The sequence below is a fragment of the Martes martes genome, assembly GCF_963455335.1.
Source record: "Martes martes genome assembly, chromosome: 2".
Taxonomy (NCBI): domain Eukaryota; kingdom Metazoa; phylum Chordata; class Mammalia; order Carnivora; family Mustelidae; genus Martes; species Martes martes.
Window position 1 is genome coordinate 95589301 of NC_137889.1, and position 25536 is coordinate 95614836.

General features: G+C 33.7%; 1 protein-coding gene across 2 annotated transcripts in view; it reads left to right on the plus strand.

Annotated features, from left to right (window-relative positions):
- The window catches only part of SMARCAD1 (SNF2 related chromatin remodeling ATPase with DExD box 1), a 77566-nt gene that overhangs the window by 39742 nt on the left and 12288 nt on the right, over window positions 1–25536 (plus strand). Inside the window, exons 7-16 of one of the 2 annotated variants that reach the window (XM_080796775.1) lie at window positions 328–429; window positions 1481–1562; window positions 3204–3595; window positions 11805–12004; window positions 18860–18950; window positions 21415–21514; window positions 22204–22263; window positions 22365–22440; window positions 23549–23684; window positions 24186–24323. In XM_080796775.1, the coding sequence (XP_080652901.1) occupies window positions 328–429; window positions 1481–1562; window positions 3204–3595; window positions 11805–12004; window positions 18860–18950; window positions 21415–21514; window positions 22204–22263; window positions 22365–22440; window positions 23549–23684; window positions 24186–24323 (1377 nt within the window). Of the gene's footprint in view, window positions 1–327; window positions 430–1480; window positions 1563–3203; window positions 3596–3917; window positions 4284–11804; window positions 12005–18859; window positions 18951–21414; window positions 21515–22203; window positions 22264–22364; window positions 22441–23548; window positions 23685–24185; window positions 24324–25536 lie in introns of those variants that run through there. The other variant, XM_080796776.1, reaches the window with a different exon arrangement.

Below are 25536 nucleotides of genomic sequence, written 5' to 3' on the forward strand. Positions count from 1 at the left end.
CATTAGTAAATATACTTAAATATACCTTAATTATTTAGAGTAATTTGAGGAACATGCTAGTCTTTTAGTAGATTTATTTTATTTTGAGTGCTTTATGAATGAAGTGTGAGTTACTGGATAGGCAGTCAGGGTCTTTTTGTGATCATAAAGCAGCAATATTTTTTATCCTTAAAGATAAAATTTGTCAGTTTTCACAAGAAACAGAAAGAAACATTTTGGATTCTTAATGTGCTAACTTCCAAATCAGGTCAAATATAAATATAATTGTCTTAAGACTGTTAGCATTATAGATGATCTCCTTAATTGGTTCTTTTTTCTTTCCTTTAGGGAGAAGAATCCAATGAGTCTGCAGAATCTAGTAATAATTGGGAAAAGCAAGAAAGCATTGTATTAAAATTGCAAAAGGAATTTCCCAATTTTGATAAACAGGTAGGTGATCATGGACAGAAATTTAATCAGTGTGTGCTGAATATTTGGAACAAAATAGTGTTTGAGATAAACTGGAAAAGCTTAAGGTGTGTTTTGCATTTTTCTAATTAAATATATTCTTATTAATATTATAAAATACCTTTATACTGCTTGTTAATTCTTTACATTGTTTACTTACTTTAATTGCTAACTATATCAACATAATGACCATAATATAACAGATATAACAGTTGGAACTCATTTATGAAATGTGAGTACGTAGAAAGCCAAATCAGCTGTTTTAGCTTTTTTTATATTCTTGTCCTTTAAATTTTTCATTAAGAATTTTAAAGTGTTAGGGGTGCCTGGTTGACTCAGTCAGAAAAGCATGACTCTTGGTATCAGGATCATGGGTTCAGGCCTCACACTGGGTGTCGAGATTACTAAAAAATAAATAAACTTAAAAGAAAAAAAGAATTTTGAAGTATAATACTGCATTTCAGTACTTTAGTATTCCATAAGGTTTGTTCTACTTGCTAAGTAGTAAGAATACTCAGTCTGTATATTCATGCCAAGCTTACTTCTCTTCTATCACCTGATTGTATGTAGAAGCACATTATTTAACATTTAGAATACATTCACACATGCATTGATTTATTCAGGTATATGCACAGGTAGTACATCTGCTGAATTCTTACAAGGTAAATGCAAAATCTTGTTGTTATGTTGGTTCTTTATATGTGTTGAAACTGTTTTGAAGTTGGCAGTTTGTAAAAGCCTAGCTACCCGGTGAAGTTTAATTGAACAAACATTTTGATCCTTATGTATTCAGAGCACTTTATAGGGAGAGTAGAAATGCAGAGAAAGTCTAGCTTCCTTTCCTTTGGAGACTTAAAATTCATAGAGGTGAAATTTTATGTACACAGAAACCATTTGTAAAGCAGCATATAAACAAATGTGAAATAATCAGATACGAATTTTCAAATGATTTACTTACTTTTAAAAGAGCGTAAAAGTTTATTGCAAGTTGCTTATTTTAGATTTTTAACAAAGATCAATGACTTATTTCTAGGAACTAAGGGAAGTACTGAAGGAACATGAATGGATGTACACAGAAGCATTAGAATCTTTAAAAGTGTTTGCAGAAGACCAAGGTAATTAGCTCTTCTGTCCTAGAAAACACATTCTTCCCATTATGTTCTTATTTTGGTACATAAGAAAATCTAAACCTATTAGAGAATGGGATTGCAAAAGATCTTGGAAATAATGATGTAAAAAAATTTTAAATGAGCAGTTTCAAAATGTTTTGGGCTGTTGTTTAATGGCAGTGTAATATGAAATAGTAAATATATTTTTCCAATTGGCTAGCCTTTTGGTTTTTTTTGATAGTTAAGGCTACTTTTAAATTACCATTGTTTTATTGAATATAGAAGCAACATTTTTTATATTTTAATAGCTCGCAGGATGGATCTTAGGATTGCTGGTGGTTTATAATCACTGCAGTGTAGGTGTCCTAGCCTGCTCTTACATGAATATCAGAAGTACCAGTATCAGAAACCTTTAAGATGAATATCACTGGCATGGGAGAAGTTCCCTAAACTTGTATTGGAGTACTTTTAACTTTCAGAACCAAATGTTAGAGGAGAAGTAGTAGAGAAGAGTTGAATCATACATGTTTAGTAACATCCTTATGAAGAGCTGATCTAATTGATGCCTGCTTGATTGCAAAACCAGCTTAAAAAGCCCAGTACAGTGGTTTTAGTTTTTTGTTTTGTTTTGTTTTTTAATAAATTCTTTTAAGAAATACCTTAATACCAGTGCTCTTGATGGCGCAGAGAATGATATTGTGTGGAAAAAAGACAGCAACCAATATCATTAGTTCTGCATCTGAAAAATGATTCAAAAGAGATAGATTATAAATGTGAAGAATTTGAGGATTACTTTATCCGATTTCTTTTTCTCTTCTATATATGCACAGTATGGTAATCAGTGTGTAAGTCTGAAAGCTCTTTGAATAAGCAAAACAAACATACTAAATAGTGAAGTATTGTGTTATAGATTAACTGGTAAGAAATAACAGAATTATCTTCAATCATAGGCATCTTAGAAATCTATGGAGTCTGATAGGCTAATCAGTGATAAAGTAGCAATGTTTTTTTAGTAATAGTATATTTCAACAGATGTACATGGTGATGGAAAATTAATATAATAGGAATGGTTTTAATTTAGGGTGAACATGTTTTTGCTGTACCTGTCCGTGTTGGCGTGGAGATGGGGCTGCTAAGTAGCATCTGGGATATCTTACAGAAATGCAGCTGCCATTTATAATCTCAGGACCTTTGTTAGAAAATGGGGGTTTTTATTCATTTTTTAAAAGTTATCGGGCGCCTGGGTGGCTCAGTGGGTTAAAGCCTCTGCTTTCGGCTCAGGTCATGGTCCCGGAGTCCTGGGATCGAGCCCCGCATCGGGCTCTCCGCGGAGCGGAGAGCCTGCTTCCTCCTCTCTCTGCCTGCCTCTGGCCTGCTTGTGATCTCTCTCTCTGTCAAGTGAATAAATAAAATCTTTAAAAGTTATCACCTGTTTTTGAAACTTTCTCAACTCCTATACAACTTCAAATTCCATTTTAGTATTTCTCTTTAAAGCATATCAAGATTTAACAAATTATAGTTGAATTCTGTATTCAGAAGGAAAATAACACATTTAGGTAATTTTGGGGGTCTTATTTGAGGGCTTATATCTTTATATTTAATTTATATTTTTCTAACTTAGTTATTTTTGTCTTTCTTTTGACACAGATATGCAATATGCTTCACAAAGTGAATTTCCAAATGGAAAAGAAGCTTCTTCAAGAAGTCAGAATTACCCTAAAAATGCAGCTAAAACAAAACTAAAACAGAAGTGTTCCATGAAACCACAAAATGGTTTTAACAAGAAACGTAAAAAAAATGTATTTAATCCTAAGAGAGTTATTGAAGACTCTGAATACGATTCAGGCTCTGATGTGGGTAGTTCACTAGATGAGGACTATAGTAGTGGTGAAGAAGTGATGGAGGATGGCTATAAGGGTAAAATTCTTCACTTTCTTCAAGACGCTTCAATTGGTGAACTTACTTTGATTCCTCAGTGTTCTCAGAAGAAGGCTCAGAAGATTACAGAACTCCGGCCCTTTAATAGTTGGGAAGCTCTGGTAAGGCTACATTATTTTTTTTTCCCGTGTGTGTGTGTGTGTGTGTGTGTGTGTGTGTGTGTGTTTAACTCACAGTACCGTTTATAGTCAAGGTGTCTTCAGCCCAGGGAAGCATAGATGGGTGGCCTTATCCTGTGTAGAGGCAAACATTACTTTCATTGTAAGCCAATAGTATTTCAAATAGTGTCATATGACCTAATTTTGAATGAATTAAGGGGTGATTTTCCTGAAAAATCCCAAGCCGATTGGCTGGGCATACTGTCACTCATTCTTTTGCATAGAAACTTGGTTCATTTCACTGCAGAAGAAGAAATTAGAGCTTACATTTAGAAAGGAGTTGTTTGCTAGCCTGTTCTTCTGATCTGTTACTGCTGAGACACCATGCAGAAAGCAAGAATGTGGCAGAAATTTTACTACAACTTACTTGAAGAGCAATAGCAACGTCCAGGGGAGCTCCATGATTCAAAATGCCAGCCTAAGTGTTTTATGCTTCACCACAAAAGAAGCAAGTGTTTATTTTCTTTTTCTTTTAAAAATGACAGCTCAATCTCTAACATGTTTTTCTTGGTTAAACAACACGGCCATTTTATGGAGTGTAGCAGGCTGCAGCGTTTTTAATTGGAAAAGATAGAAAAATGTTTGAAGCCTAGAATTCAAGCGTTAGGTGAAGGGAATGCATAAGTAACTGGTAAGTACACTTTGCATGATCATTTTATGGAATTGGATTTCCTATAAACAAGTGTTATCCAAAATACTTGTATTTTGAATTTTATAAATGTCAGCAGTGAGCAAATTGTATTCATACAGAAAAATACAAGAACTCTGTCTTTTAAATTTTGCCTTGACTTTTGTGAGAATGTGGGTTTTTATAGCATGAATTATATACAGGCCCCTCTGTGAAAGCAATATGGATTTTTTTTACAGCTTTAGAAGATGAAGTGCCTCTTGAAGCTTTAGAAATTTTAAGGAAGTTTTATTCCCTATCTCAGGGAGTAAAGTTGTTTTGTGGTTAATTTTATACTTGTGACAAATCCGTAAGAGCATAAGTTCCCTTAATAAGTGTCTTTAAAGTGGCAGGATCGTAGGGTCCCTGAACAGTGGTTCTAAAAAGCATTTTTTAAAAAATTAAGATACTTGAAAAATAAAGAAACAACATTACTAGTATTTTGTAGCTTAAAAAAAAAATAAAATAAATAAAGCCATTCGTTTTGCCTAAAGCCTTTGCTTTTCTAGAGAACATCTGTCAAAGCAGGTCCTTTCAAAACTTGTTCAGCTTTGCCTGAGTGATTTATTTGTTAAAGTATTTGCTGAAGGGCTTTCTTGTTCTTCTTTTCTTCCTTTTCTTCTTTCTTTTAATCTTTAATGGTCTCCTGTGTTATTGCAGAGTCGGTTGCTCAGGCTTGTTGGGATTCTAATTTATTTAATAAGGAATGCAATTATCTACGCCACTGTATTTGGTAACTGTAACTACTTGCCCAAATATCTTATAGTAAAAGTAAATTATACCAGACTTATATGTGCCAGATGCTTTTAAAAATATTCAACTTAACATGTAGAAATCATATTTTCCCTACTAATTAATTGGCATAGTGTAGTCTCGACATGAAATTTTTGTAGATTATGTATTACCTGCATAAATCCCCTATTGTATCTTGCCCCCTCTCTAAAAATTGAACACAAAGGTGATATTTTTTGCTTGCTATTTATTTAAATGTTGGTTATTTTATATAACAGTTAAAAAGTAAACTTGCTACTTAAGCAAAAACAGGGTTTTTAGTAAAATGGAGGTAAATGAAGAGTTTTTGAAAATGAAGTTAACATTGGCACATCTGTGTATATAAGCTTTGAATTTTAATTTGTGTAGAACTTTAAGCTTCTACTTTCAATCACTTTAGAATTTTCAGTGTGGCTGATTTAGAGAGCAATTTCATCTTCAAATCATCAAAGGTAAAGTTAATATTATGTACATTCTAGTAAATGGCTGTATATGACATACTCTTTTCCTATTATTCAGAAAGGTTTAATAACGTACCTATAAACAACTTCAGAAAGAAACAAAAGAAACATTTAGTTTTGTTTCCATAGCTACTGTTTTTAGAAATTCATATGAAAATTAGTTGACATTTTAATTAATATTCAGTCATACTTTAATGAAAATTATATGGCATTGTATATTAAGAACAGCATGTAACAGTCTAGTAAAGTGTTAACATTGTTGAAGCATATTTGTCTTAAGGATTGGGGAATTTGTCAGAACTTGAAAAGTCATTTATAGTTCATTTAAAAATGCATACTGAGCCAACAAATCAAGTACACATACATTTTAGTTATGATTTTTGTTAAAACTGAAGTCTGTAACATTGGTAGGTTAAATGTTGTCATTATTTCATTGTCTTATAAAAACAGTTTGTGAAAATTATGTTTGCAGTACCTTTTAAAACAATTTGAAAAGTACCTCAGTTATGCCTTTCATTGTCAGAGAATTACACTTTTTAAACACTAAATGCTGTAAGATACTGATATTCTAGTCACCTTTATTTTACATGAGTAAAATTTGTTTATTTAACATAAATGCATTGTGTATGAGAGTGTTTATGTTTGCAGCTTTACACCTATTGTTTTCCTTGAATCAGAACTTAAATACTGTTCGTGAAATTGTTTTCATAATTTTTACATCTTATTTTTCTGCTTAATAGTAGTGACGTATGTATCTACTGTAAGAAACCACAACTTCAAATCCCATAGACTTTGGAAGTACAGCAAGCCAATAATGTCAGTTTAACATGTACTATTAATGTGGTAAAATTAAAGATTTTAATTGCCATATTTCACGCATTTGATGGCATCAGTTCACCAACCACTTACTGAGTATTTGTCTAGCCTTGTGCAAATTAGGGTGGGGATGCTGTTACATTTGTGATAATCTTATGGTGTTGCATCTTTATACTTTAATCAGGATGTAATGTCTGCTGACCAAAGCAAGAGTTACTTGTTCATGGATATAACTCAACCTAAAAACTTGTCATATATGCATCTACTTTCTTAACATTCAGGTCAGTGTAGGTGTAGTTTTCCTTGATTGTTAACCATGCAATCCAGGTTTTTGTTTATGAAGCACTCTGTGCCCCTCATTGTGCTGTTCCCCTCTACTAGTAACTCAGACCACAGGGGTTTTTTTTTGCTTTGTTTTCCCAGTTGTTACTGTAAAATGTCTGCTTAAGCTTGTCACTTAAAGCATTGTGATGCCTGTTACTTCCTTCCTGATAGGATGATTTTCAGTAAATTCAGCATTTTATTTTAATTTGTATAAATTTGATAAACTTTTATAAGAAAGTTATAAATGTATTCTGAGCACTTTGTCGGCTGCTGCCAGGTATTTATGTCTTCTTAGGACTCAGTCCTCAAAAATGTTACTTGTTAGGTGGTGGTTAAATCTGGTTTTAAACAATCCCCCCACTTCCTGTCGAAATCAAAAATACTTGTAAGAGTGACACACTGTGGTGGGAGAGAGGTACTTCAATTTGTGACTCTTTAAAAGAAAAGAGTGATACTTCAGTTTTTAATCAGAGTGATCATAATCAGGGCCATACTTATAGTCTTTTTTTTTTCCATGCAGTTATCCAACAAGTAAGAATTGCTTTTTTTCCTTCCACCTGACAAAAAATAGCTTTATCACTTTTTTGAGGAATGATTTTTCTTTGTCTAAAATAAAACAGTATCTGCAATAACAAAGAAGAAAGCAAAAATTCTTCCGGATACCCACCACCTAAGACTGTATTGAGCATCCATTTGTACATTTCATATTATATAAATAGGATCATATTTACTAGCTCATCAGTAGCTTTAGATTTACTAGCAGATCCTGCATTTATAGAGTATTTGCATTTCTTAAATCCTTTTTTGGTGAGGCTAAGTAATTTATAGGATTCCTCTGTGCGTTTTGTCTTCAGAAAATAGTAACAACAGTAGAGTGTTCTTACATATTTATTTAAGTGCTGGCCTGTCTGTCTCTCTCTCTCTTTTACATACACACAAACACACACACCACTAATGAAGATACTGTAGAATTACATGTTGAGATTTATCTGAGTTTTGATTTTTATTCATATATTTAGATTAACAAGTTAAATAATTCTACATGCTTATTCTCTCCAAAAATCCATATTCAACCACTTCTCCAGCCTGTTTCCCACACTGCCAATAACTGCTTTCACTTTTTTTGTCTGATTCTTACCCCTTCCATATCTCTAGGTAATATAAGCATAAAGCTATTTTTTATTTTTGTTTTAGGTCTTACTTGTTGACATGACATTATAACACTATGGTGAGATTAACTCCCATTGGCAGTCTTATATCCCATACCCATATCCTATTCCTCAGTCTTACTAATTGAAGTTAATAGGATAATTTTGAAGGTCATTTTTTAGTTATCTGCATTATTGTCACTATATAAATGCCTTTGCTAGCTTAGCCATGTAGATAGTGTAATATTGCTTAGCATTTTGTCTTCTCTAGGTATTAGTTGCCTTGGTTTTTCTGTTTGCTTAGTTTTCTATATATTTATTAGTTCAACTCTAAAATTTTCCTCAGTTGTCTAGATTTCCTGTCAGTTTTTAGAAACTTCAGGTATTCCATCAGGTTCATCTTCCTAAGAAAGTCTCTTTGAGTAAATCTTAATGACCTGCTCTGGTTTATACTGGTTGGATTATGGGCCTGCTATTCATCTGTGACCTTGGGCTCTCACTTCCTGACATTCTCAGGAATCCTTATTGTCTCTCTTGTGTAGGATCTCTTCTTTCTGAATTTCATACATGCCTGTTTATTCCCTTGGTCGTATGAGTACATACTAAGAGGCGGAGGTGGGTGAATTATACAGTGGAACCAGATGACCTGGCTTTGAATCCCAGTTCTGACATTTCCAGCAGTTTATCTGACTTTCAGCAAGTTCTTATTCTCCATTTCTTCATCTATAAGTAGGGCGTAGTTATGATACTGACCGTTGGGACTTCTAAGTGTTAAATAAAGTAAACGTCTGTTTAGTTGCCCAGTTCTTAGCTATAGATGTCCACAATATTTTGTATTGGAAGTGCTGCATATGTTACTGGTGAAATGCTAAGAAACTGTTGTTTTCTGCTTATCCCCCTTTCAGTTATAGCCATATTGAATGGAACTTTTTTGGATCAGTTTTTCTTTATCTTAAAACTCCTTCTGGACTTTTAAACAGATTTATGGCTTGTTACATTACCCACAGTACATTAAGACAACATTTTTCAACCTTCCTTGTTAGGTAATTTGGCAAAGTTCTGTCCAGTGGGATGTAAGCAGAAGTATATTAGGACTTTCGGAAACTGTCCTTAATAGGCTCACTTTTTCCTGTTGATTGAGAGGTCATTATGGTGGCAGGAACTCCACACGTGGAGGCTACGAAGCAACAAGGTAGAAAACTCCTTGACTTGGGAACCATCACACCAAATCTGAGGTGCTTCTGCAACTCTTCGTTTACATGGGAGAGAAAAAAATCTTACGTTTTATTTAAACCCCTTATTTGTGTTTACTGTTACTCTTAACTGAACCTGATCCTAACAACTTTGTCTTGCAGTGAAACTTTATCCTTGAAAATCTGTGTTTTACATTCATGGACACTGTATTACTACTAGACAAATTTAAATTCTAAACTAGCAGCAATAAATTGGATCATCTCTAATGTCATTTGGCTTTTATGGGAGGAAGGGTAGGGACAATAGAAAGCCCTAGGGAGATAAATTTTGACTTAGGAAAAAACCAGAATGTCAGGTTCGTTTAAAAATCTTAGCTAAGGGGCTCCTGGGTGGCTCAGTGGGTTAAAGCCTCTCTGCCTTCAGCTCAGGTCATGATCCCAGGGTCCTGGGATGGAGCCCCGCATCAGACTCTCTGCTCAGCAGGGGAGCCTGCTTCCTCCTTTCTCTCTCTCTGCCTCTCTGCCTACTTGTGATCTCTGTCTGTCAAATAAATAAATAAAAATCTTAAAAAAAAAAAAACTTAGCTAAAACTAATGCAGTATCCTGAAATAAGAGTTACCTTTTATACTCTCCTTTATTTCCCCTACAAGAATTTCAAACATAAAATTAGAATAGTACAGTTAAACCCCATGTATTCATCAGCAGCTTCAGTTCCTGGCTGATGTCTGATCTTGTTTTATCTTTATCCTCATCCACTTCCTTCCTTCTCATATTATTTTGAAGCAAATCTCAGAGTTCATCTTATCCATGAAAATTTAAATATATATATCTGCCTTAGGCTCGGGTTATGATCCCAGGTTCCTGGGATCAAGTCCCAGCATCAGCCCGGCATTGGACTCCCTGTTCAGTGGGGAGTCTACTTCTCCCTCTACCTCTGCTCATGCCCCTTTCTCATGTTCTCTCTCTCAAAATAAATCTTTTTTAAAAAGTTCTAACATAACCTGAAAATCTTCAAGGCACTGATTCTTACATATCCTGGTGCTTATGTATACATCTTTCCCCTAGAAAGCACAAAGTGGGAGATCACATTGTGATCGTTAATGTTGCCCTTGTGAAGATGTAAAGTCATGTGCAAATAACTTTGTATTTCACAGTGTCATTTTGTGAAGTGCTAATTCGTTTTTTAATCCTGCAATTTAATAATAACATGGCTTTGTAATAGATTGGAAATTTTATTGTTTTCCAACTTTTTCTAGATCAAGTATGAAAAAAGTATATTATAAATGCATTTTTGATGAAATTATCTTTATATATCCCATAAGTGTTGAATTTGTATTATTTGAACTCTGAATTTAGATAGACTGTGATCACAAAGATTATTTAGAGTTGTTAATGTGATTCTTGTTGTGACTTGAAAGAATATGCTAAAAAAGATGACGAATTGGAATCGTGTAGTTTTATCTTAGCAGGTGATTTTACTCTAGTTTCTTTTGTTCATTTCTGGATTATGGGATCTCTCTTTCTGCCCAGCAAGGTTTTCAGTTTTCAGGCAGTTATGGGCTTTCAGACAGTTATGGCCTCTTCATGAAAAGTATTTTTTCATAAGGTTCTTCAGGATTTTTTTTTCCAGCTATTTGTATGTAAAAATTCTAATTCTTTTATAGCTTTTATATGAGTAATTATTCATGTTTTTTTTTTAATTTTATTTACTTATTTGACAGAGAGAGACAGTGAGAGAGGGAACACAAGCAGTGGGAAAGGGAGAAGCAGGCTCCCCGCTGAGCAGGAAGCCCGATGTGGGGCTCAATCCCAGGACCCTGGGATCATGACCCGAGCTGAAGGCAGATGCTTAATGACTGAGTCACCCAGGCGCCCCTTCAGTGTCTTTTTTTAAAGGTTATTTATTTTAGAGAGTGCACAGGAGTGGGGGGAAGGAACAGAGGCACAGGGAGAGAGAGAATCTCAAGCAGCCTCTATGCTGAGCATGGAACTGACAGTGGGGCTCGATCCCAAGACCCCATGATCATGACCCAAGCCGAAACCAAGAGTCGGACACTCAACCAACTGAGCCATCCAGTTGCTCCTCAGTGTCTTAAATACAGATATGTTTTTGAAAAAAATTCTCTGAGATTTCACACAAAAAAATTTATACAAGTGTTGTATTGAAATTGACTTTAATAAAACTTTTATCAAGTTATTTAATTGGTCGTAGTTAACTTTTGATTCATGCAGTATCTTTCCAAATAATGGTCTTAGTTTAAGAGCAAAATTTAAGTGGCAAGTAATAATTGAGGGTTTGAAAACTCAAGGGGTGGTCCTTTATGTTTCAAAAAAGTAATCATATAGTAATACGTCATAGTCATGGGAAGTGATGAAAATGGAGCAAGATTTCAGGTATACAGTTACTATGTTTGGTGCCATTCCTTTGGTGATAAAGGTGAATCTGAGATTTTGAAAATAAAACTTCATAGAAGACATTAATGATCATTTGAGAGTATCTCCGATAAGAGAACAGCTACTAGGGGCAAAGTAACTAGCTTGAGATTGAGATTGTGCATTTTGGTGAGAAAGATATGTTTTATTTCGATATAGGGAATTGGATTTATCAAGAGAAACATGGAAATTCAAGTGTAGACATGAAGAAACAGTTCTCTTAGCACTTGATTTAAGGTCATTAGTAAAAGTATAATTAAATATTTTCCCCTCAAAAAAATTGATACTAGATTTTTATTTACTAGATCTGAACTATTGTTTTTCTTCTTATGTCATAGTTCACAAAGATGTCCAAAACTAATGGCTTATCAGAAGATTTGATATGGCATTGTAAAACACTGATCCAAGAAAGGGATGTAGTTATAAGACTTATGAACAAATGTGAAGACATTTCAAATAAATTGACAAAACAAGTTACCATGCTCACTGGAAATGGAGGTGGATGGAACATTGAACAACCCTCCATTCTGAACCAGAGGTAATATTTATTGTACTTACCTGTTTCTTACTTATCTTAGCCATATAAAAATTGTGAACTTATTTCTATATTGTGCCTAGGGAACTTAAATGTGGAAGTCTTAATGAGAACTAATGTTAGAAGGGAACCCCAGGGTTTCCTGTAATGACACAGAAGTGATACAGGAATTTTTTTTTTTACCAATACCCCCCACCCTGCCAAGGGTATTTTACTCCCTTTTATCATTATAAATTAGAGGGAGCAAATGTTTTGATCTTATTTAACTGTGTTTTCCTTGTCTGATGACAGATAATCTCATATATAATCACAAAAATGGAAAAGCTGGTTTTAGCTACCCCTTTACACTGTACAGTGCTTCAGAAAGTCAGCAGCTTAAATTGCATCAATGAAAAAAAATTTGTCTTAGCTCAGTTTCTTTTTAGTCATAAGTAAGGTGAAATGAATGAAATATCCTGTATCTGTGATTTATTGTTTTAAATGCTTTCAAGAGCCCATATTCTTAAATTTGTTTTTGGAGTAGAAACACATCAAAAATGAAAAGGACACTTATTAAATAGTTTACATAAGGAAAAAATTTTAAAAAGTGTATTTCCCAAAACCGCTACTGTCAGTAAAATGCCTTGTCAGAATCCTTACAAAAAATAGACATGAAATTATTTTTAATAATAAACTCATAGAACAGCCAATACATATGAAAATGGCATTTTATAATTGTGAACACCCCCATTTTTCATGGTGTTGGGATATTGGGATGGGGAGATTGTTTTGAACTTCCTTTAAAAGTTTATTTTTAAGTGGTTTGGGGACTCAGAACTATTTAGAATACCTTTTCTTAAGAAATGTATAAAATTGTTTACTGTGGTGATATTTAAAGTTACAAAAACTTGGAAACAATCCAATTTCCTAAAATCAGAATGGTTAGAATGAATTATGGTATATCCATGCTGTATAGTGTTATGCAACGTTAAAAATGAGCTACATCTGTTCAGAATATTTCTAGTAGGTATTTAATAAGATTAGCACTAGGGCCTCATTAAAATTAATTATCTTAGCTGGTGATTTTATTGACTTCTTTTAGCATTTTTCTAGTTAATGATCAAAGCATATTTGCTGATCATTGGTTAATTAAAAATCAAGGTATGGTTACTGGCCTTTAATAGTAAGCTACAATTTTTTCTGTGCCCTTCTAGGGTGCTATGGGATGGTGTAGGGAAACGTCATGCAGTTCCCACAAAGAAGCTCTTTTCTCTGTTGCATAGAAAGAACTATGGCCATGTCAGCAAATTCATCTCCTAAAAGTGTAGTTGGAGCTGCTCCTTCTTGTTCTACAGCATTGGATATGGGGAGTTCTTCACTCTACAAGACTTACCCAGTTGAGTCTACTTTATAATAATTTGGATTTTAAAAAATCAAGTGCTTTATTGCATCACTTAAAAAATTTCTCTTTTAAACCCACATCCACAAAGTCCTGTTACTTGTAAATAGTATGATCAGGTAATAAATTATCCTTTCCATTAGGCTGAGGAATTTTTTGATGAAATATATAATGAGAAAAATAGCTCTTTTTTTCAAAGTGCTCTAGCCCAAAATATAACTTCTAATCCACCTGTGTGATAGTTTACTTAGAGTTTATTTAAATGCACTTTTAGGGGGTGAAATTTGTTGTCCTGGTTTTCATTTTTAGCCAAGGTAAGAGTTACAAGCTGTTATACTTGGTGTACTGGCCAGGCATCGTTCTGCTTAACTTAGAGATATGCAAAGTAGTTGCCTTGCCTTGGGAAAGGATTTATTAGCACGGAGGAAAATGTTGAACTATCCTGATGACTAAACTTTCCCGCTTTTCTTAACAGAACCAATTCTTTCTAGCAAAATTATGTTAACTGTTCATTTTCTTATTGAAATTTTATATGAATTATAACAGAAAAAAAATGCCTGTTAGTGGTTAAGGACATACAGACATACCAACATCCTTAATAAAGTTTTTGCGGAGGAAAATAAAATGTCTCTTATCAATCTCAAAACCATTACACTCATCATTTTTATTTTAAAATGTCAAAACTAAAGATTCCTAAAGTTAAAATATAGTATAGTGAGGGAAAAGGAAAAAAAAAAATCAGCATTTCTCGCTTTTCCTACCATTAATGTAGCCATCTCTCAAACTTTAGCTTTTTATCTAAAATTTATTGGGTTTAAATTGTCTTAACTGAAAAGATTTCTCAGATGTTCACTATAAAGTATATTTAATATATGTGTCCTGTCTTTTCTGGGCTAAATCTACTTGAGGTTTTTCTGATTTTGTCTGTCCTCAACTTGATGGGATGGTTTTCTGTCCTGTTGTAAACAGTTGCTGTGAAGCCGTTTGACAGTGATGTGATTGCACATCAATACTGCAAATGCGATTTGACTAACTCAAAGTACTATGATGAAAATACTTCAGTAGTTTGGATACTACTGTTAGTACAAACTAATGTTGTGATAGTATTTTCAGCAACTATGTTAGACTTATGGGACGTACAACTTTTGGTCAGCTGATATCCCTAAACTTGTTTCATATGAACAACTTGCAACAAGTCTCCCTAAACTATTTCTGCATTTTAAACTCAAAGTTAGCATATTATATGGACTCATGTTGTTTCCATTTCAGGCTTTTTCACCTTTCAAAATAATTTTGATGCTATTTTCTATGGCAGGAGATTTAAACCCACTTTAATTTTCACTCTGAAAAGAAATTATAACTGTCTGAAAGGATTTTTTTTTCTCCTAACAAAATAAGTACCTCAAAATGATGTGCTGCCTCATTTTCTTTCATGATCTCAGAAAACTTAAAATTAAAAAAAATCGTTTTTTTCCTTAGTAAGTGGTAAGAAAACCTTCAGTTTAAAGGTATTTATAGTCTGTTAAATGAGAAGAGAGCACTTAAGTAATTCAGAAGGACTGGGCCTTCTTGCCATTTGGGTAACCCTGAACAGATTACATTCTTACCTGTAAACTGGTGGTTGGGGTTCATACGTAGTCATGAAAATTCTTAGAAAACTATAGAATGTCAAAATAAATTGAATAAATGGAAGGTACGTCTGTACAACATCTAAATATTAGACCCTGCTAGAGAAAGAATACAACTGCCCTGTTTTAAAAATTTGTTATAACAAGTGAATTGGATTTCAAACATCTTTGTCAAAATTGCGTTTTCATTGATCTTTTGCATTCAGAAGAAAGGATCTGTTGATGGACAGCACCGTGTTGGGATACTAAGCAACAAAAAGTTACTTGTAGCTTAGATAAATCCAGTAGAGAGCACATACACACACAAATATATATACGTATATAGATGTAAACAAGCACATACACACATAAATACTTGTGTATTTTAAAATTTAATTGTGTATTTAAAATTTTAAAATTTTAAATTTTTAAAATTGTGTATTTAAAATTTAAAATTATTTAAAATTGTGTATTTAAAATTTTAAAATTTTAAAAAAAATTACAATATAGCAAAGCTATTTAATGTCCTGATCAAGAACAGCCACCAGAGCTGTTTTGTGATTATGGATGAAACAGTTTTATTTGATCGAAAAATTCTGTATAGTACATGCTTCTCAAAATTCCTTCATCACTTTTTAAAGTTGTATGCGTACTGAAGAATATATTAACAGTTATACTAGCTTTTCAATATTTCTTGGCTGCTTGTGAAAGATTGATGTTGGGATAGCATACTGGCCCTCGATGCATTAGTAAACGGTGTGCTATGCCTACCTTATCAGGTTTTATCCTTTTCATGAAATGGGAATTTATGTGTGTGGGATGAATAAGGCCTTGAGAAGGACTCAAAAATAGTAACTCAGTTTTGACCATAGAGTGTGGGTGGGTCAAAGAGATAGAGAACTTTTTCATGTTTTGCTGTTTAAGGGATGAGCTCTGGATCAGAGTTGGATTGGATACTGTCTCTGCCACAGCAGACGTGGATTTGGATAGTTATGTGACGTTGGACAAATTACTTACCTTCTCTGAGTTCCACAGTCTCATCTGTAAAATGGGGATAATAGTCCTACTTGCTTGATAATGTAGACTAAATGAAGAAATAATGCATGTCAAGCCCATAGCATTGTGTCTGGTCTATAATAGTAAGTATTCCAGTATTAGCATTTCCTTTCACCATTATTGTAGTAGATTTACTTGGATCTGGAAATTAAAATATCTATGATAATATATTTTATTTATTATTACTTTCATAGTGGTAGTAGAAATTATATTGGCCAAGAAGACAAAGACATTTTAAAAAATGAACTACAAAGACTTCAATACTACTGATTTTTTTTAAAAGATTTTATTTATTTATTTATTTGACAGAGATCACAAGTAGGCAGAGAGGCAGGCAGAGAGAGAGGGGGAAGTGGGCTCCCTGCTGAGCAGAGAGCCCAATGCGGGGCTCTATCCCAGGACTCTGCGATCATGACCTAACCTGAGCCGAAGGCAGAGGCTTAACCCAGCCACCCAGGCGCCTCTAATTTTTTTTTTTTAATGAGAAATGTATAGATTGCCTACCTCATCAGTTGAAGCATAGATTCTGATTTAAGATGGAAATCTTTATACCCCAGCTCTTTCACCTCTGTTCTAATTAAGGTATATTAATTTTAAAATCTGGCCCTTTAACTGTTTTCTTATACCATAGTTATGTCCAGACCCTGTCCCTATGTGCAGATAGGATGTGTGTAATAGGAAATTAAGGGGACAAGATCAAAGCTGGAGAATGAGCACACATGGCCTTATCCTAGCTTTCCATCTTTTTCCCCCCCCTTTCATGTTGTTTTATTTTTTTTCCCCTCATTTTTTTTTTAATTAACATATAATGTATTATTAGCCCCAGGGGTACAGGTCTGTGAATCGCCAGGTTTACACACTTCACAGCACTCACCATAGCACATACCCTCCCCAATATCCATAACCCAACCACCGTCTCCCCACCATCCCCCCTGCCCCCGGCAACCCTTAGTTTATTTTGTGAGATTAAGAGTCTCTTATGATTTGTCTCCCTCCCGATCCCATCTTGTTTCATTTATATTTTCCCACTCCCCAAACCCCCCACGTTACTTCTCGACTTCCTCATATCAGGGAGATCATATGATAGTTGTCTTTCTCCGATTGACTTATTTCCCTAAACATAATACCCTCTAGTTCCATTCACGTCGTCTCAAATGGCAAGATTTCATTTTTTTCTGATGGCTGCATAGTATTCCGTTGTATATATATATACCACATCTTCTTTATCCATTCATCTGTTGTTGGACATGTAGGTTCTTTCCAGTTTGGCTATTGTGGACATGGCAGCTATAAACATTCGGGTGCACGTGCCCCTTCAGATCACTACGTTTGTATCTTTAGGGTAAATACCCAGTAGTGTAATTGCTGGGTCATAGGGTAACTCTATTTTCAAATTTTTGAGGAACCTCATGCTGTTTTCCAGAGTGGGTGCACCAGCTTGCATTCCCACCAACAGCGTAGGAGGGTTCCCCTTTCTCTGCATCCTCGCCATTAGCTTTCCATCTTAATATGGGCTATATGTTTATGTAGGGAGTATGAGACTAAATTTCCAAATTAAATAGACTTCCTTATTTAAATCTTAGCCTTCCAGGGACGCCTGGGTGGCTCAGTTGGTTAAGCAGCTGCCTTCGGCTCAGGTCATGATCCCAGCGTCCTGGGATCGAGTCCCGCATCGGGCTCCTTGCTCGGCAGGGAGCCTGCTTCTCCCTCTGACTCTGCCTGCCACTCTGTCTCCCTGTGCTCTCTCGCTCTTTCTCTCTCTGACAAATAAATAAATAAAATCTTTAAAAAAATAAATAAATAAATAAATAAATAAATAAATAAATAAATCTTAGCCTTCCAGAAAACACTTAGTAGCTATTAAACCTCAGGCAAATTACTTAGCCTCAGGCAAAATTTTCATCTGTTTAAAATAATGGTAATAGGCAATCTTTACAGGATATTAAAAGATTAAATGAGGCGGTGCTTGAAAATGATATTTCTGTCTGTCCATATATATACACACACACACATATATATATATGTTCATACATATATATATATGTTTGGTAATAACTGTTACTACTTTTTTTTTTTTTTTTTTTTACTGTTACTACTTTTTAACCACTTGAATTTTTAGGGAAAAAAATACTGTTTTCATCCATTATAACCTTCCATGTTACCTTCCAGACAAGTTATTTCCAAATTATGTGTTTACAGATTAAATGAGATTTTGACACTGTCTTGCTACTTTCTACTCACTGATGCTCATTAATGTCTAGCAAGTTTCCATTTGTACGTTGTTCAAACACAAATATACACATACGTATGCCTTCTAGAATTACATATTCCACTGATAACTAGAGGTGATTGACATTCATTTAGTCATCCCGGCGAAGGCAAATTAAGCTTGTGTTGTTGTCCAAATATTTGAAGTTCCTTAATGTGGTAAAATTCAAATCCATACAATACCATTTTCTAGTATAAATATTAGATTAGTAATATGTCATATTAATACAATAATTTGATCATTTATGGAATTAATTTGGTGACATTACATTATGACTGAATATGGAAATTTTTTTATAATTCTTATAGCCAGAAAAAATAAATCAATACAAAATAATATTTGAGAAAATTGAAAAAAAATGTATTGTGTTTTGGGCTGATTTTCTTAACTAAGTATAAATAGCTTGTATAACATAAGGTAAAAGGTAAGACTAGACATAGATATTTCAGGTTTTGTGCGCACTGTAAACTTAACCTTCATGTCAGAAAACTAGTAAAGAAAACTAATAGAAGTGCAAATCCATAATATTTGATAACTCTTTTTACCAGTTTATCACTCAAGCCCTATCAGAAGGTTGGTTTGAATTGGCTGGCATTGGTACATAAACATGGACTTAATGGCATTTTGGCAGATGAAATGGTAAGTAGTACTCTGTTTCTACGATTTGTCATTAAAAGGTGTTCTTGCTGTCATTTAAAAAATAGAGCAGTTTACTGCTCTCACTTTAGTATTTTAATACCCCAATCACCCCTTTTAATTTTTATTGCTTCTCTTAGCTCTAGCCTCCTCATTGCACCCCAAAATGAAAATGGACTTGTTTTCTTTCTGATTATCAAATTAATAAATATATGTTTTTAAAAATTAGACTATATAAAAGTACAAAAAAAATAAGATCACTCATATTCCTACCGCTTTGAAATAAGTATTATTTGATGTGTATCTTTTCAGATTATTTTATTCTGCAGGTGTTTGTGTATGTACATATACATATATACATATGTATATATGAGATTTTGTTATATGTGTTTTCTGTAGTTACAGCTACTTTTAAATTTTACAGATAACATAAATCTCCACATTGATCAGCAAATTTTATAGATATATATAAATAAATCCACAAATTTATTAGCAGCATCATTTCAGCCATTTTACTTTTGTCAGATATCTCCGAGTTTCTGTTTTTTCCCAAATCACATTTGCTTGAAACTAAGCTTAGGAAATTCATTACAACCTAGTTCAGGTATTGTCACATAGACACTGACCTTTCATCTAACCTTATGTCCTTCCTCCTTTAAAAGTTTATTAAAAATAAGTCCTGCTTAGTGGAGAAAATGTTTATTAAATACACATACATTACATTGTATATTACATTATTAAAATAAAAATTACATAGTGATCTTTATTCTGTAGTTAGCTTCCAGTAGTGTTTTTTATTTAAGACTACTCCCACAAATACATCATACTATCATCATAACAGAGATGCTATTTATCTAATAGAACGCTAAATAATATGTGCAGGATTTCAAAATAGTTATAGAATTAGATACAGAATATTACAGTTGTGGAAAGCTGGACTTGAGATTCATATCTGGGTTTGGGGCCCCAACTTTGCCTTTCATGGGCTAATACTTAGCAAATGAGGTATAATATATAAAACTCTTTGTGGCCTGTAAAGCACTATAAGTTAGTGTCTTGCTTGGTCTACTAGGACTCGCATAGTGAAAGACCAAAGACTGGGTGGCTTAAACAGCAGAAATTTATTTCTCATAGCTGTGGAGCCTGGAAATCTGAGAACAAGGGGTTGGCCAGTTTGGTTTCTCCCAAGGCCTCTCTCCTTCATTTGCAGATGGCCACCTCCTCCCCATGTATCGCATGTCTTTCTCTCTGTGCACACACATCCCTGATGTCTTTTTCTCTTAAGTTGGGGATTGGATCCCCATCCTTGTGATCTCATTTAACCTTAATTACCTTCTTAAACGCCCTGTCTCCAAATACAGTCACATTTTGGGATAGAGCTTCAACACATGAATTGGGTAGTGAGGACAGTTCAGTTCTTAACAGTTGGTAATGTTTGGTTCTTCCCCAATACCCTTTAAAAACAAAAGAACAAGACAGAAAAAAAGCCCTTCATTGATGTATAATTTATTTGCAGTAAATGCACAAATGTTAGTTTGGTGATCTTTTTACATATATGTGCACCTGCGTGACCACCCTCTCCAGATCAACATTTCTATCATCCCAGAACATTCCCTCATGCTCCTTTTCAGTCATTGCCACTACCACTCTTTGGACACCTATAGCTATAGATTTTTTTTTTTTCAGATTTTGAACTTTATATTAATAGAGCCATATAGTATAAACTGTTTGTTTCTGGTTCATTTGGTGCGTGATAAAGTTACTGAGTTTCATCTGTGTTCTTACATGTATCAGTAGTTTGGTGTTTTATTGACATGCGGTAGTCCCTAGTATAAATATGCTACAACTTAATTTATCCATTCTCCTGTTGAAGATTTAAGTTATTTCCAGTGTTTGACTAACTACTGACAGTAGATAAAACTACTGTCAACATTCTTACTCAAGTCTCTTCATGGACATATGTTCTTATATCTCTTGAATATACTCTGAGAAGTGAAATTGGTGGATAATAGGATAGGCATATATTCAAATCCAATTAATCATTGGAACATGGTTCTTAATCTATCCAGTATGTATAAAATACTTGTTTTATATAAAACAGTGACCAAGATTATGTCCTTTGTATACATTGCAAAGCTCTTCCATATTATGTGTCCCATTTTAACTAGAAGTTAGGATACATCCTGCTCATTAAACTAAGTTACAGTATATAACTAGTATGTATAACTAGTATAGTATAGTATATAGGATATGTAGTTTAACTCATTAAACCAAGTTATAGTATCATTTGGAGATTATGATCTGTTTTATCTGTCACTGAGAACTAAGAACATGATAGAATTCTCATAGGTTTGCATTTTGGGGAATCAAAAATAAAACCAGAAATATTATTTTTCCATTTTTGTTTTCTAGTATTTTTTGTTTGTTTTTAAATTTCATATATTGTCTTTTAAACATTCAATTTTAGGGCCTAGGAAAAACTATTCAAGCCATTGCATTCCTGGCATACCTCTATCAGGAGGGTAATAAAGGTCCTCATTTGATCGTTGTTCCAGCGTCAACTATAGGTTTGTAATACTGTGAACAACCGTACTTGACTGTTTAGTGTTTTATACAGGGAGAAGAAAAACTGTTTATGTGTGATTTCTTAATTTGTGGAGGTGAATATTGATTCTGTGGTTCCCTTATACTTTTCCCCCCTTTGTGTATGTGTATGTATGTGTATTTGATTGTACTGGACATCTTTTAAAAGAAAATATCTCAAATACAAGTCAGTTATTCAGCTTTTAAATGATTATGCCTCAAGGACCATCGATCAGATCATTTGTTTTTGTAATACTTTTAAAAAATTGTTTTAATGAAAAAAATTGTTTTAATGAGTACCTAATTTAAGAGAAACAAGTGTTTTTAAATTTATAATTAAGCATTTATTGAATCAGAAAGTATACAGTTAATCCCCACTGAAAGTACTTAATTGATTGGATGTGGACTAGAATAAGTGAATGTACATATGAACGTAATCCAAAAAAACTCTTTAAATGGAATTTAATCATCCTATAAATATAATGATTGGTCCTCTATCTTTTGTTTTACATCTCAAAATTATTTTAAACATCAGGAGTAAAATTGTGAAGGGTCTATGATTTTTAAAGATCTTGTATTATTTTGCAAAAGAAAAATTTCTGGATAGAACTCATTTCACTGTATACACCTAACCTATTTAGCAGATGCAAGTAATACCTCTCTTGTTACCTAGATAACTGGTTAAGAGAAGTTAATTTATGGTGCCCCACTTTAAAGGTGCTCTGTTACTATGGTAAGAATGTCATTTTGCTTTAATTGGAAATTTATTTAAAATCCTAACATATCGCAAAGTACATTAAATAAATCAACGTGTGTGTTGTTTTTAAATTACAGGCTCTCAAGAAGAACGTAAACAGATTAGATATAACATCCATAGTAAATATGAAGAATATAATGTAATTGTGACCACGTAAGTATTGAGAAAAAAATATTGGGGGGGGAGATATTGTGTAACCCTATATTTTAAAAAATATGTTTAAAATATGTTAATAGTAACAGGAAAGAAAGTTCAGGCTAAGGACCATGCAACAAAAGTAATGGAATGACTTATATTGAGTATTCAGGCATGTTTCAATTTTTTTACTAGTACAACAGGTGACTGATACTGGTATAGAAAGGTTTTGTCCACGTGATTGAAAGTATAGTTTTATAGAATTGTTTCAGTTAAACTTCAAGTGAAATTGAAGAAATACCACCAAAATGATTTGTAATATTTGTAACTTATAAATGTTAATTATTAATAATTAAGTATTAAATACACTGGAATCTCAATCTAAATGAAAAAAATTGAATTAAAACAGAAGGATGGAAAATAGAACTTTGAATAAGTTAGTCATTACTTATAATAACCGTTTAGCATAAATATCTAACAGAGAACTTAATGCTGTCAAATGTTGCACTTTTAAATATAGGTTATGTCAAGTTCATATTAACTGTCAGTATTTAGTTACTATTTCCATCAACTGACTTCTGTAGGAGGCCATAATTAAAAGATGAATCCAAAATTCATCTTTCCTACATAAAATGGACTCCCATTTTTATATATAGTCCAGTACTGCTAGCTACTATTAACTGTTTTTTCTTGGATGTACTCTACTAGTTTAATACAGTACTATTATGTTCTTAACAAATGTCTTCATTTTCTGTTCTTTTTTTCCCCCTGCTTTTGTTCTGAAAATGTAACAGTTCCCGAAGCAAAGTGTGTAGCAGTTGCAGATAACATACAAATTTTACCCAAATTGGTTTCTTCTTAGTTCTATAGAAGTTGTCTAATTATAACATTAAAATTTTCCTTTACCTACATATTGCAGCTTTTATAACTTGGTTACATGTACATAAATAGTTATTGTATACAAGTGGGTCAGCATTTATTTGAACACCAACTATGTTCATTGGTATCTTTCAGATCCTGGTTATTAGAAATGTATAAATAAAAGTAATTTTAGAAAACATAAAGTCTCACTATGGTCCTGGCTTTTTAAAGGTATAACCTTAGAGAATTTTTTTTTTCGTGACAGATATAATTGTGCAATCAGCAGTTCTGATGATCGTAGTCTGTTTCGACGGCTGAAACTTAATTATGCGATTTTTGATGAGGGCCATATGCTAAAGAATATGGGCTCCATCCGCTACCAGCACCTTATGACAATTAATGTAAGAGTATTTTGTGAATGTTTCCAATTATAATGAAGTTATGTGTTTTAATGTTTTAATATATTTAGTATTTTATATCAGGGGTCAGTGAACTTTCTCTGTAAAGATCCAGGTAATAAGTATTTCATGCCTTGTGGGCCTTCCTCTGTGACTTGTTCTTTGCTTTTGTTTTGTTTTGTTTTTCATAATCCTTTAAAAATATAAAACCCATTTTTATTACCTCATGAGCCTCAATTTACCAACCCCTATTCTATGTGATAAACTTTATGAATATCAAATACAATCAAGTTACCTACTTATAAAACGAAACTATTAGTTTTATACTTTCTACCTTAAAATACAATAGATGATAATTTTTCTAAATTACTAGTCTTTCATCTCAGAATATTACATTATTATTAATAAAGGTTTTACTTTTTTTTTCTCCCCTACTGAAGAGTATAGAGAGGAAGGACTTGGCTCTTTAAAAAAGAAAAGCTAATCTAAATTTTACTTTCACAGGCAAATAACCGTTTGCTGCTCACAGGCACACCTGTACAGAATAATCTGTTAGAACTCATGTCACTGTTGAATTTTGTTATGCCACACATGTTTAGTAGTAGCACCAGTGAAATACGAAGAATGTTTTCTTCTAAAACAGTAAGCATAAATTTATATTTTCTCCCAAATATATTACTTTGTGTGTGTGTGTGTGTGTGTGTGTTTTTTAAGATTTTTATTTATTCATTTATTTGACAGAGAGATCACAAGCAGGCAGAGAGGCAGGCGGGGTTGGGGGGAGAGCAGGCTCCCCACGGAGCAGAAAGCCTGACGTGGGGCTCGATCCCAGGACCCAGAGATCATGACCTGAGCCGAAGGCAGAGGCTTAACCCACTGAGCCACCCAGGCGCCCCACTTTGTGTTTTATATAGGCAACTCTTCTGTCTTTTTTTCTTGTTCTCATAGTGTATACATGATACTAAGTTTAAGTGGTTGCTACCCCTATATGACTTGGAAAATCTGCCAAAATACCATGGGAAATAAATTGGTGACATATGTAATTGATACCCAAAAGTTTTGGTTTTAATATCCTAATTTTCTGAAATGACAATTCTAAATTAGTGGAGTGTTCAGATATAGAATATGTGGGGAAGGTTTGGTCATTGCATTTACCTTACTAAAATTTGGTAAATTAGTAGCATTTCTTTATAGGTAAACTGTAGAACTGGACAAAAGTAGATTATCCAGAACACTCTTATACTGGGAAAAATGTTGTGAAATAAAAGTCCATAAATTCAGAAGTAACAGTTTTTTAAAAATTTTCATTATTTTGGAGAGAGAGAGTGGTGGGGGTGAAATGGTGGAGGGTGAAAAGATGAGGCATGGAGAGGGAGAGGTAGGATCTCAAGCAGACTCCTGGCTGAGCCCATGACCCAGAAGGCCAGAACCTGAGTCAAAACCTAGAGTCGGATGCTCAACCTACTGTGCCATCCAGGTCCCCCAAAGTAATAATTTTTTACATTACACAAAGAAATTCTATATATAAGAAAATCTGGTTAATTTTCTCCATGTTGCTTAGAAAAAGTACAGTATAGGGATGCCTGGATGGCTCAGCTGGTTAAGTGTCTAACTCTTGATTTCAGCTCAGGTCATGATCTCGGAGTCATGAGATCAAGCCCCATGTCAGGCTGCGCACTCAGTTTGGAATCTGAGTCTGCTTGAGATTGTTTCTCTCCCTCTCCTTCTGCCCCTCCCTCTGCTCACGTATGCACACATGCTCTCTCTCAATGAAAGAAAGAAAGGAAGGCAGGAAAAAGAAAAGAAAAAAGATCTTTTTTCTTTTTTTTTTTAAGATTTTATTTATTTATTTGAC